This window comes from Jaculus jaculus, chromosome 1 (genome assembly GCF_020740685.1).
Source record: "Jaculus jaculus isolate mJacJac1 chromosome 1, mJacJac1.mat.Y.cur, whole genome shotgun sequence".
Taxonomy (NCBI): domain Eukaryota; kingdom Metazoa; phylum Chordata; class Mammalia; order Rodentia; family Dipodidae; genus Jaculus; species Jaculus jaculus.
In genome coordinates this window covers 50,556,887-50,568,848 of record NC_059102.1, presented here as the reverse complement: position 1 = coordinate 50,568,848, position 11,962 = coordinate 50,556,887, and the positions used below count along the sequence as shown (strand labels likewise).

Below are 11,962 nucleotides of genomic sequence, written 5' to 3'. Positions count from 1 at the left end.
TTCTTTTCCACGAAAGGGTTTCCTGTTTCTTTTCCTCTATTGTGCTTTATTGGATATGGCAACCTTAGAATTGGCCTTCCTGGCGCTTCAAGCAACAATCACACATAGAAAAAGCATGTTTCTCTGGGCGGAAGGTTAGCCTTGCAAACAAAAGGATTGCAGCCACAGACATCCTGCCAGGTCCCTTCTCAGTGAGCCAACAGAAACTTGTGTCCTCTTGGCTGGGCCCCGTGAAAGTGAACCACTTCCGGGAACACAAAACCAACAAATATTCTAGGACATCTGTACTATTTAAGGAAACCATTTGGACAATTGGTCAGTCACGACTACCCTTTGGATATCTTGAACCCAGTGTTTTGTGGTTTTATGCAGGCTTTCAGAATACTACAGAATAAATAAATTGGGAGTTGTTTTCTCTTTTCCCCAGTATAACTATCAAATTTGGCAAGTAGAAATGCAAAAAGGTTTTAGTTTTCAGGGTTAGAATTTTTTAAGGCAGATCATCCCCATTATCATTGTAATAAACAGATCACAAGCTAAACGAAAATTGAAATATTCATTCACCTAGCAAGGGGGAGAAAAAGTGTGCTGTGATAGAATTTGTGATAGTTATAATTATTTAAAGCCAAAATAACTAAAACAATTCTTCCCTGCATGCTGGCACACCTAAAGTATTTCAAATTCATTATTTGGCATGAGGTTGACTATGCAGTTTTAGTTGTATTGCCATATGTCCTCATCCCCTTCCTGCCACTCACCAGATAGTTTTATACTATTCATTGGAACATTCCCTCCAGTGTCCATTAGATATTGACCATTTAGGTAAATGTTAATTCATTGGAAACTATTATTAATGTTGCTTTACTGAGACAGAGTCTCACTTGATAGGCCAGGCTGGCTTGGCTCTCACTAGGCTGGCCTCAAACTCATGAACACTCCTCCTGTCTCACTGTTCAGACTGCTGAGGTTATAGGTGTGAGCCACCACTCCTTGCTGAAAACTATTTTCAAAAGTAGTCATGTCAGATTCAATCTTATACTACCATAATCATTTATCAATGAAGAGTATATTTTCTTTAATGTTACTTGATACCATCTTGGAAGTAGACAAATTTTCCCTGGTTATTTCTACAGAGTTACATTTCTGTTCTTCTACAACATACATACGTACAAACACCTCTATGACCATAATCCCCAAATTTATCTGTGCTTGTAACATTTCATGATATTAAATATTAATTTTTATTTCAAGGACTATCACAGCCTATGGAGAAATATAATCCAAGCATTGAGATAGTACATTTCAGAATGTAAGCTAGAATTTTCGTGTTAACATTTTGATACCTATCACTGGTCATTCCAACAGCTCCTTGTTTCTAAACTCTAGACATAAGGTGAAAGGGTTCTGAATTTAGGAACTATAATCTGAAATTATCTCAATTCAATATAGAACATTTATCACTCAAGGTAACAATCAGTGTATATAAAAATTTACATGACAAGAGAAACGAGACAGTGCAGCACCTCTAGAAAAATAATTAAAAATTTTGTTGCATTTACAGGTAAGTGCCACACTGAGACTTTACAACACAGTAATTTACTGCAATCACAGGGCGTTCCATAAAGAAACAAAACTTTCACACTCCACATTTTTGGAAGGTATTATCGGAATGCTTAGTTATAAACATTTGTACATCCTTAGGATTTGAGTTCACAAAAGTCATAAACGATTTTCATAGCATATATTATATAAAGGAGTCCATTGTGTTCAGATGGCTGATTTAGTGTCTCTGACAGGTGTGAAGCCTAGAAGAGTTGCTGGCTTGATGTTGGTCTTTCTGTATCCGACAAGACAGCCCTTCTCCACAATAACAGCGCTGGAATATCTCTAGGCCATGGGAGCCTTTCCTCCTGTGTTTGGTGCAGACCTGACCTTCTTTGAGGACAGGTTTGCAGATCTTGGACCAGAAGTGTCTCGCACAGCACAGACCTGTGGCACAGTCTGATGATCGGAGACATACAGAACCTTCTTGTCCTGTGATGGAGACAGTAGGGAAATCACACAGTTACTGCTGTGCCTGCATCATTTCATTGGGATGATTCTAAATACACCTTGGATGACAAACAAGAATAAAGCTCAAGACCTCTACTTTACCTTTGGTGTGATAGATTTTTGAAGCGAGTGTGGTTCTCCTGGGATACCCATCTAAGACGCTGTGATCATTACCAAGGTTTTCAATGATGCTTTCCTCAATTTCCCCTCGATGTAAATGACTTTGATCAGAAGGCATGCATATTCCTAAAGAAACCAGAAGGAGCTGTTATCCCCTGGGTTATAATGGGTCACTGCTAACAGCCATGACAGAAGCAGTCTGTTACTCGGACACCAGTATGAGAGACTTCCTTACAACACATTTCTTTGAAACAAGGGTTCAACTTTCTCTAATGTTAATGCAAAACTAGCCAGACAGATGGAAGCGTCACAGAGTGCGCTGTTCACTCATAGGGGACACCCTCCTGGAGAGCGTTCAAGATGCTTTCCCACTAACTGTGGTGGTGGCGGCAGCAAGATTTCTGTCTATTTTAATGTCACCCTTGGGGTAGGAAAAAAGAAATTCAGTCACTTAAATTTTATTCTTAAAAATAACTTCTCTCCCCTTGGTACTGCATTGGCATCACCAGACTAAGTTGAGCAAACGCATTTCCAGCTGTCTGGAAGACTGCAGTTTCACCCACCAGTTACTTTACTGTATGATTTCTATATTACAGAGATTTAGTTTGTTCCCCCAAGAGTGCCCCTGGGTCTTAGGAGGTTAGCCACCCTGTGAGTTTATTTCTGGAGACCTCTTTGAGACATTAACATTTTGTGGATCTGTGGTTGGAGGAAGAGCACTTATTTTAAGGTAGCCAAGGGCGGGGGTTAGGGAAAGGGTGGAGGAGTAAGGACGTGAGGGTACTGAGATGTCTCTTAAAATTAGCCATGCAGATTAATTTTTCTGGCCCCAGGTTGTTAAATTTCAACATCCAGAGATCATGAGATAGAGAGAGAGAGAACAATGTGACAAAGTCACAGAAACCACAATAAGAAAAACGGAACTGGCAACAAAAATGCCGATACTGGTTTTCTTGGTCTTCCTTCAGAAAGACCCCCATCGCCCCCCACATCTTCCTTTCTCAATTGACCTGAATGCTCCTTGAAGTTCTTATTATTTATTTACTTATTTATTTATTTTTAATGGAAGGGTCCAGTCTGAGATAATGTTTTGATCACTGAGGGACACAAGAGGGTAAGAAGCTGCCAGACCTTAGTATTTCTCTCTCTTCGCAGGACACTAAGACACGTCAAGGCAACCTCGCAAAGTGAGCCCCGCTTTGCAGTGCCTCAGCTTGGATGTACCTACTGCGTTCTCACGCCTAGGCACTCAAAGGCAAAGCGACTTCAGTCGGATAGGGGGCAGCTGCAGGACTCACCGTTTTTGCAGTAATTCCCGGGGCAGCACATGGCGTGTCGCATGCAGCGTTTTCGGCGCTTTCTGCAGGCCAGGCAGATCTGCAAGGTGGCGCCCCCTCCGCGCCCGGGACTGGCGCAGTACTCGTCCGAGCCGCACTCCTCGTCCTCGGCGCACGGGTAGGGCTGTGGGGAGCGAGCGAGTGGTGAGGACGCCGGGCATCCTCGCGCCGGTTGGTCCCCACGCTCCCCGGAGGATCGTCGCGGTCCCCATCCGTGCACAGCCCGCCGAGCTCACTGCTTTCCCATCGCAGCGGTGCCACGCGCGCCCCGCATCCCGCACACGCACACGCACACGCGTGCCCCCAGCATCCTGGCATCCTCTCACCTGGTAGTGGTCCAGGGTCTGGTACTTGTTGCCGCCCTCGTACGCGAGCCCCGGCGCCGCGCTGACGGCCGGGCCGGGCTGCCCCGCAGCGCCGCCCAGCGGCGGGGGCAGGTTCTTGATGGCGTTGGAGTTGATGAGCACCGAGTTCAAGGTGGCGCTGGCCGCGGGCAGACACGCGCCGCACAGCGCCGCCGCCGCCGCCAGCACCGCCGAGAAGCGAGCCGCCGCCGCGGCGCGCACAGCCGGCATCGCCAGGCGGAGCTCAGAGCGGGAGGGAGGGAGGAAGAAAAAGCCGAGGTCGCTTGGCCAGCCCCGGGTCGGGTCCCCAGACGTGCGTGCCCGGCCGGCGAGCGGCTGGTTGCAGACTCGGGGTTCGAGGAGGAAGAGCCGGCGGACGGACGGACGGACGGACGGACGGATGGATGGGCAACGGAGGACCGACTGCGGGGCGCCGAGCTCTGCGCCGCCACGCTCGCCGAGGCGGCCTTTATACGGCGGGCCGCAGCCTCCCCGGCCCCTCCGGGGGAGACAACAAAGCCGGGGTGGGATTTCAAAGCGCGGGGAGGGGCTGCAGGGGGTGTGCGCCTGTGCCCGCGGAGGGGGAGGACTTTGACACTCGCCTGCCCGCCCCGCCCGGCCCCTCGCCGCTCACCTTCCGCAGAACCCGGGAGGGACTCCCGAGCTTTGGGTTATTATAAACTTGGATTATTTTGTATCTGGAGACGCTTCCTCCACCCACCCACCCACCCCCAATACTCGCTTGAAATGCACACAAGTAACTTTCAGTGTCAGATGCGCCCCATCACTGTATTCAGAGGCTCTGCAAGAGGACCAGATGGCCGGCGAGTTGCCGTTTTAACCCTTTCGCGTTTGCCGTCTGCAAATTTGCATGAAGTCCTGTCTTTCGGTCCTTATGTTTGTCCAGTTGCTTTCTCCCTCATTTCGTCGTCCCTCGCCGGTATCTCCTCTGTTTGGAGAAAATGTGCAAACTCAAGGAAGTTTGCACATCAAACGAGGGTACCAAGGAAGGAGAAGTAGTTCTCTCTCGCTGGGGAGTTGAGAGAGAGAGAGAGAGAGAGAGGCAGGCGAGAGACGAGGGTTTGGAAATTAGATCAGCGGTGGAGGGAAGAGGGAAATGGCCACCTGATAATCAAACTATTTAATGTAGCTCTTTGAATCTGGTCAGTCGCAGCAGTAGATGAACTTGATTAGGCAGACACATGAGATCAAAGTGACCCTGAGCCAGAGCGGACAGGGTCCGTGTGCCCCGTCAGTCGTCCTTCCCTGGTTCCCGGTTCCCAGCGGTGGGTTAATGGAAGGAGATAAGAAACCCTGAAGGCTTAACGCCCCACTTCCTCTTTAGTGTTTCATATCGCCAAGCTTGAGAAAGCTTGCGTTTGATCCCATCAAACCTTGCGCAGGACCGAGGAATAACCCTCTAGGGAGATAACACACTACCTTGTGGGAAAGGCAAGGTGAACGTGAAACAGAGTGCATTTGACATCGTTTTAATGTATTTAGTCCAGGAAAACATATTGGTACCCTCTCATCGCTGCCCAAAAATTCGAATTTCTGTCTCTCTCTCTCTCTCTCTCTCTCTCTCTCTCTCTCTCTCTCTCCCTCCCTCCCTCCCTCCCCCCCCCCTCTCTCCCCATCTCTCCCTCCCTCCCTCCTTCCCTCTTCCCTTCTTCCTTCCTCCCCTTCCCTTTCTCTCCCCCCCTTTTTTCTGGTGACTTTTGAATGGGAAGTCTAGTCAACAACTGGGTAGGTGATTGAGTTGTCATTGTAGGGAATAAAGTTTAAGTTTTTGCAGCATATACAATATGATAGGAAAAAGACAAGAAATGTGGAAATTATTTTTTACATCGGGTGATTCTGTAAGCATGGGAAAATGGACAAGCATTGTGTGAGTTTGGAAAAGAAAAGGAATGACTAGAAATCATGCTGAATAGAATGCACTGGAATGTATTTTCTTGGTGCTCCCCTAATGCTCAGACTGTCTAGAATCATTCCAAGTGCGGTCTGCTCTACAGCCATTGCTGCTGGGAGTATCACCCAAGACACCCAGTGTTAGTTTTGAAGTCATATAACCCTGACATTGAGAGAGGAGGGATATTAGACAAACAGTTGAAATGGTCTGTTTGCTTGCACTTCAGAAGTCATATTAGAATGTTTTTAGAACAATATTTAATGGTGATTTGATTCTTTAATGGCACCTCAGAGTACATTGGTGCCCCCCTCCCATCTCAAACTCTATCTTGGATAATTTCCTCTTTATTGATAACATATCTTGGAAGTCAACCATGGATTAATTTCTCCATGTTTATTTGGCTTTTATTAGGAATGTGTACAATGGCGTAGCCTTAGCTACTACTCTAAAAATGCTTCAAACACATTGAAAACTGGAAACGGTGATGGAGTTTTTGAACAGTTGTTTTAAAAGTGAACATCAGAAACAGATAAGGGGAAAAAAGAGCAGAGGAAATAGATCTTGAGTCCATATGGCCCTGCCGGTGTATAGACTTGAAGTTTCTATAGACACTGAGAGCTTGTGGGATAGAAAAGTAAAGGAATGCAGGATGTTAGGTACCATATTATTACTCACAGTATATTAATAGTCAGTGTGTTGATTGTCTTTGTTGTATGTAAATGTATATAACATTGAAGTGTAAGAAACAAATGAATCCCCTGCCTATATGAGGAGTAAACATGTCTCTTCCTGGTCCTACTGTCCTATCTAAACACTTCTAGAAATTCATGTGTGCTGCACTAAAGGCCAATGCATTCCCACTTTTTGGAAGAAATGGTGCGTGGTTAATACATTGACTCTTAATACACTTAGTTCATCAAGAGCTTGGGTTCACAAAACTGGGTGGGATGGTTTGGATCCCTGATTTTCATGTTTTGTTTTTTTATTTTCTGAAGGCTTGAATAGATCAACATTTGAGGTCCTACTATGTGCTAAACGCAGCACTTGGTGCTGTTTTAATAAAATATGAGTGCTCGGGCTGGAGGATGGCTTAGCCGTTAAGGCATTTGCCTGCAAAGCCAAAGGACCCAGGGTCAATTCCCCAGGACCCACGTTAGCCAGATGTGCAAGGAGGCACATGCGTCTGGAGTTCATTTGCAGTGCTGGAGGCCCTGGCATGTGCCCGTCCTGTCTTACTGTCTCCCTCTTCCTCGGTCAAATAAATAAAATAATAAATTAAAAAATACAACTGCTCATAATGACCTACCTTCAAATCATTTATTCAGGGGAGGGGAAGTAAGCTCACAAATGATACAAGGGAGAAATTATATAGCCATTCCCCAGAGAGGCCTGAGTAGTACATAGCATGATAATCTTTTGTTCCAACTGGAGAGGTTTACTTTTTTATTTTTTCGAGGTAGAGTCTCACTCTGGTTCAGTCTTACCTGGAATTAACTATGTAGTCTCAGGGTGGTGATCCTCCTACCTCTGCATCCTGTATGTGTGCGGGGATTAAAGGCGTGCGCCAGGTTGCTCTCCATTGGAGAATCCCTCCTGTGATTTATTCTGCTCACAGGCATTAGGAGAAGAAGATGGAGAGGTGACCTCCTTTGTCCCCTCAGTGCTAGTGAACACTACGTGACGCCCACCAAGTAGGAGGCTCCTCGTCCTCACACGGCTTTGGGTGTCTATGTAGTTGGGCATTGGGTACGATTTTTTTATTGCTGTTTGTTATTGAATTATGATTATGATTGCTTTGGGGCCTTTTAGAGACAAAGTTTTACTCTGTAGACCATATTTGTGATTCTCTTGTCTCTGTCTCTTGAATCACTGGGATTATAGACATGTAACACCACACCTGGCTCAGTTTTCTTTTTGAAACAAATTATATTTGGTATGCATTGGTCATGGGAAGAAAAAAAGGTGCAAAAGTGCAGGAAGTGTGACCAAGTCTGGGGCAGGAGGAAGCCCAATGATTCTGAATGTCTTCCATAGCTGGGGATGGGGGTGGCAGTTATATTTAGCCTATTAAACAGTTTGCTGTGTCCTGGAAGGAACCCTGCCTCTTGTTTGATTTGGTTGAATTATGATCACAATAAATGCAGTAAGTTTAATATTTTGTATTAAATTTGAAAATAGGAAAAGGTTTACCCAAGGTGGAATGACATGAGACATGCCTTCCTTATATTTTAAGTGATTTCTGCCACACCTGGAATACTCTTCATCCAGAAAGCAAAGTCAAAGCAAACCTAAACACCATGCTGTTTACAAAGTACTTTCCTATACTTGTTATTTGAGGTGCCTTTGTGACTACTGCATTTTTATTTTCCCCTTTCTACTCTTCCTTTCCTTCCTTCTTTCTATCTTTCTCCCTGCTGACATTTTGCTTTACTTCACTAGGAAAACAGTGGATGTTGCCCAATAGTTTTGTTGGTACTAATCTTGAATGTGTACTAAGGATTTCTCCTCCATGGAGGTTAACAGAAAACATTGTAATTTTCTCATTGTTTTTTAAAAGATTCTTGGTCATGGGCTGGAGAGATGGCTTGGTGGTTAAGTGCTTGCCTGTGAAGCCTAAGGACTTTGGTTCAAGGCTCAATTCTCCAGGACCCATGTTAGCCAGATGCACAAGGGAGCGCACGTGTCTGGAGTTCCTTTGCAGTGGCTGGATGCTCTGGCATGCCCATTTTCTCCCTTTCTCTCTCTCTCTCTCTCCGCCTCTTTCCTTCTCTGTCTGTCACTCTCAAATAAATAATGAATAAAATATTTTTTTTTAAGATTCTTTTTTTTTTTTTTTTTTTGAGGTAGGGTCTCACTCTAGCTCAGGCTGACCTGGAATTCACTATGGAGTCTCAGGGTGGCCTTGAACTCACGGTGATCCTCCTACCTCTGCCTCCTGAGTGCTGGGATTAAAGGCATGCACCACCACACCCGGCTAAAAAAGATTCTTGGTCATAAGGCTCTTCATGATGTTAAGAACTTTTAGACCAGTCCCAGGTAATAACTCTTCCAAGGGTGGACTTTCCACAAAACAAAGAGGAGACATCCTTGTATCTCATTAGTGGCAATGGCCAACACAGATAAACCCAGCTTCATCGTAGCTTTCTAATACAGCTCAGAAGACCCTGGACCACGGTGCTGAACACTAAACTGAGCATAAAGCCCAGAGCCCAGGAACCTGTGACTGAAAACTCATGAAGATGGTGTTTAAACCCGACATCTGTCTGTATCTTTTCTTTCTTTCTTTTCTTTAAAAAAATTTTTTTTTTTCATTTTTGGTTTTTCAAGGCAGGGTCTTGCTCTACCCCAGACTGGCCTGGAATTCACTGAACAGTCTTAGGCTGGCCTTGAACGCACATGGATCCTCCTACCTGTACCTCCTGAGAGCCAGGATTAAAGATGTGCACTGCCATGCCTGGCCTTCCCTCCATCTTTGTTGATGTCCTGACACTTGGAATGGTCCAGCAAACTCTATTGCTAACCATAAAGATAGGCCACTGTGGGCAGAAAGCAGGGCATGAAGTCCCGGATCTAGAGACTATCATTTCCCTCCCACCATGGGTTCCTATGGTTATCTACTTTCTACCTTCTGAATAATAGAAGCATTCTCCACCAGTTATGGCCAAAAGAGCCTCAGACCACCACGTCAGAGGCTGTGGCTGTATCCACACTGGGCGCTTCCACCTTGACAGCCTCCAGCTCCTAATGTGGGGCCCTGATGAGGCTGCTTGTCTCCACACTGTACTTTCATTTGTGAAGGGTGTGCAGTGAGGGCAGGAGTGTCTCCACACTGCATTGTCCTTGAGAAGGGCATGCAGTAAGGGCAGGAGTGTCTCCACACTGCATTGTCATTGGAGAAGGGCATGCAGTGAGGACGGTAGTGTCTCCACACTGCATTGTCGTTAGAGAAGGGCATGCAGTGAGGTCAGGAGTATCTCGACACTGCATTGTCATTTGAGAGGGGTGTGCAGTGAGGGCGGGAGTGTCCCCACACTGCATTGTCATTTGAGAAGGGCATGCAGTGAGGGTGGGAGTGTCTCCACACTGCATCATCATTAGAGAAGGGCATGCAGTGAGGGTGGGAGTGTCTCCACATTGCATTGTCATTTGAGAAGGGCATGCAGTGAAGGTGGGAGTGTCTCCACATTGCATTGTTATTTGAGAAGGGCGTGCAGTGAGGGTGGGAGTGTCTCCACACTGCATTGTCATTTGAGAAGGGCGTGCAGTGAGGGCGGGAGTGCCTCCACACTGCATTGTCATTTGAGAAGGGCGTGCAGTGAGGGCGGGAGTGTCTCCACACTGCATTGTCATTTGAGAAGGGTGTGCAGTGAGGGCGGGAGTGTCTCCACACTGCATTGTCATTTGAGAAGGGCGTGCAGTGAGGGCGGGAGTGTCCCCCTCTCACCCCCTCCGCAGTGCTCCATGCACAGTGAAGCATGAGGTGCCTGCAGACACACCAAGCGCTCATTGCCACGGATAATGTGAATCCGCTGACTCTGAGGAAACTAGCGTGAAATTAAGTGTGTGGAAGTAAGGCGACTTGAACTTCCAGTTTCCAACAGACCTTGCTACGTGTGAGAGGGGAAATGGGGACGGGGGGGGGGGGGGGCTAAGTGGGAAGGGGCAAGGGAGAAGAGAGAGTGACAGATTGCTTTTCCACCATCACAAACTGATGTAATGTAGAGCTGACTTTTCAACTAAGTTTCGAACTAGTGAACCGTGCTCGGACCTTGAGGGGACGCCCCAAAGAGCCGCGCGCTGCTGGGAACGCGGAGCTCGGGCGGGGAGGGCGGAGGCGAGGGCCGCCGGTGGCCGGGGCGCGGGACTCCCGCTCCGCTCGCGGACGAGCCCGGGCGGGGGCGGGGCGGGGCGGGGGCCGCCCAGCAGGCAGGCCTGCAAAATGAAGCTCGCTTCAGGGTCTCTTTGATGAGCGGAGATCAAACGGCCCGGGGACCCCGTCTTAATCAGCCTTGAGCCTGGACGGCGTTTTCACAAACAGCCCGTGCGCTCAGCGCATTCATCCGGCCGCGGGCGTAATCCCGCCCGAAGCCCGGGCCCCCGCGCAAATCCGTTCACACCCCAGTGGCTGCTGCCGCTTTGCTGTGTCAGTTCGCGGGCAAATAAGCACCGGGTCCTCAGGCCTAATGAGAAGGGGGAGGGCGGAGCCCCGAGAGCAGACAGACCGACGGACCGGACGCCCGCTCCTCTGCTGCCCCCAGGTGGCCGTCCCCGGAACCGGCGCTGCTGTTCTCCGTGGCTGGTAGATTCACGTCTCACACTTGACTCAAAACCCAGAGAAGCTAAGCAGGTGCTTGTCCTCAGGATAATGCAAGTCTGCACAGGACAGAACGTCTAATGGTGTCAACACCATATTCTTCAGACGAAGGAACTAGGGCCTGACATATAGGTTCTCCACAAGTGCTTATTTTGTTTGATTTTGTAATTTAAACAAGGTTAGGGCTGAAAAGATGGCTAATCCATTAAAGGCTTTTGCTCGTGAAGCCTGCCAACCAGAGTTCAATTCCCAGGCCACTCACCAAAGGGGTGCATGCACCTGCTGATAATTTGCAATGGCAAGAGGCCCTGGAGCCCCCCATATGAACTAACTGACCCCATATACACGCTTAATGCGTGTTCCAAGCTCCATATGTAACTTTTTGTTTGTTTGTTTTTCGAGGTAGGGTCTCACTCTGGTCCAGGCTGACCTGGAATTAACTCTGTTATCTCAGGGTGGCCTTGAACTCATGGCAATCCTCCTACCTTTGCCTCCTGAGTGCTGGTATTAAAGGCGTGCACCACCATGCCCGGCTTCCGTATGTAACTTTTTAATAAAACATTTTGTAAAATAATATTTGTTTGAATGATAAAAATATTATTAAAATTTCCTTTTCAAAATGGGAATGCTAGCCAGCTATACCCAATAATTATAATACCCTAGTAGATTTCATTGAAGTCAACATGACATACAAGTTGAAATGGAAACTAGTAAGTTAACATACTAGAAATATCTTTCTAGCATATGTATAGTAATGTAGCTATATATTTTGCTAGTTAATATTTAATAACTTGAACTGCTTCCAGGGGCTGGGGGGATGGCTCAGCTATTAAAGGCACTTGCTTACAAAGTCTGATTTCACAGTATCCATGTAATGTCAGAT

General features: G+C 47.0%; 1 protein-coding gene across 1 annotated transcript; it reads right to left on the bottom strand.

Annotated features, from left to right (window-relative positions):
* Nucleotides 1-1,046: 1,046 nt before the first annotated feature.
* On the bottom strand, nt 1,047-4,280 carry Dkk1 (dickkopf WNT signaling pathway inhibitor 1). Its single transcript, XM_004653186.2, has 4 exons — nt 3,836-4,280; nt 3,471-3,633; nt 2,155-2,298; nt 1,047-2,034 (listed from the first exon to the last, which is right to left on the bottom strand). The coding sequence occupies exons 1-4, from the start codon at nt 4,082-4,084 to the stop codon at nt 1,781-1,783; spliced, it is 810 nt and encodes a 269-aa protein (XP_004653243.1). The 5' UTR covers nt 4,085-4,280; the 3' UTR covers nt 1,047-1,780.
* Between the last annotated feature and the right edge of the window lie 7,682 nt (nt 4,281-11,962).

Bases quoted from the DNA above. Each gene is read 5' to 3' on its own strand.
- Dkk1 (XM_004653186.2), bottom strand. From the start codon at position 4,084: ATGCCGGCTGTGCGCGCCGCGGCGGCGGCTCGCTTCTCGGCGGTGCTG. The intron at 2,299-3,470 runs GTGAGTCCTGCA...TGGTTTCTTTAG, and splicing joins CGGGAATTACTGCAAAAACG to GAATATGCATGCCTTCTGAT. The intron at 2,035-2,154 runs GTAAAGTAGAGG...TCTCCATCACAG, and splicing joins AAAAATCTATCACACCAAAG to GACAAGAAGGTTCTGTATGT.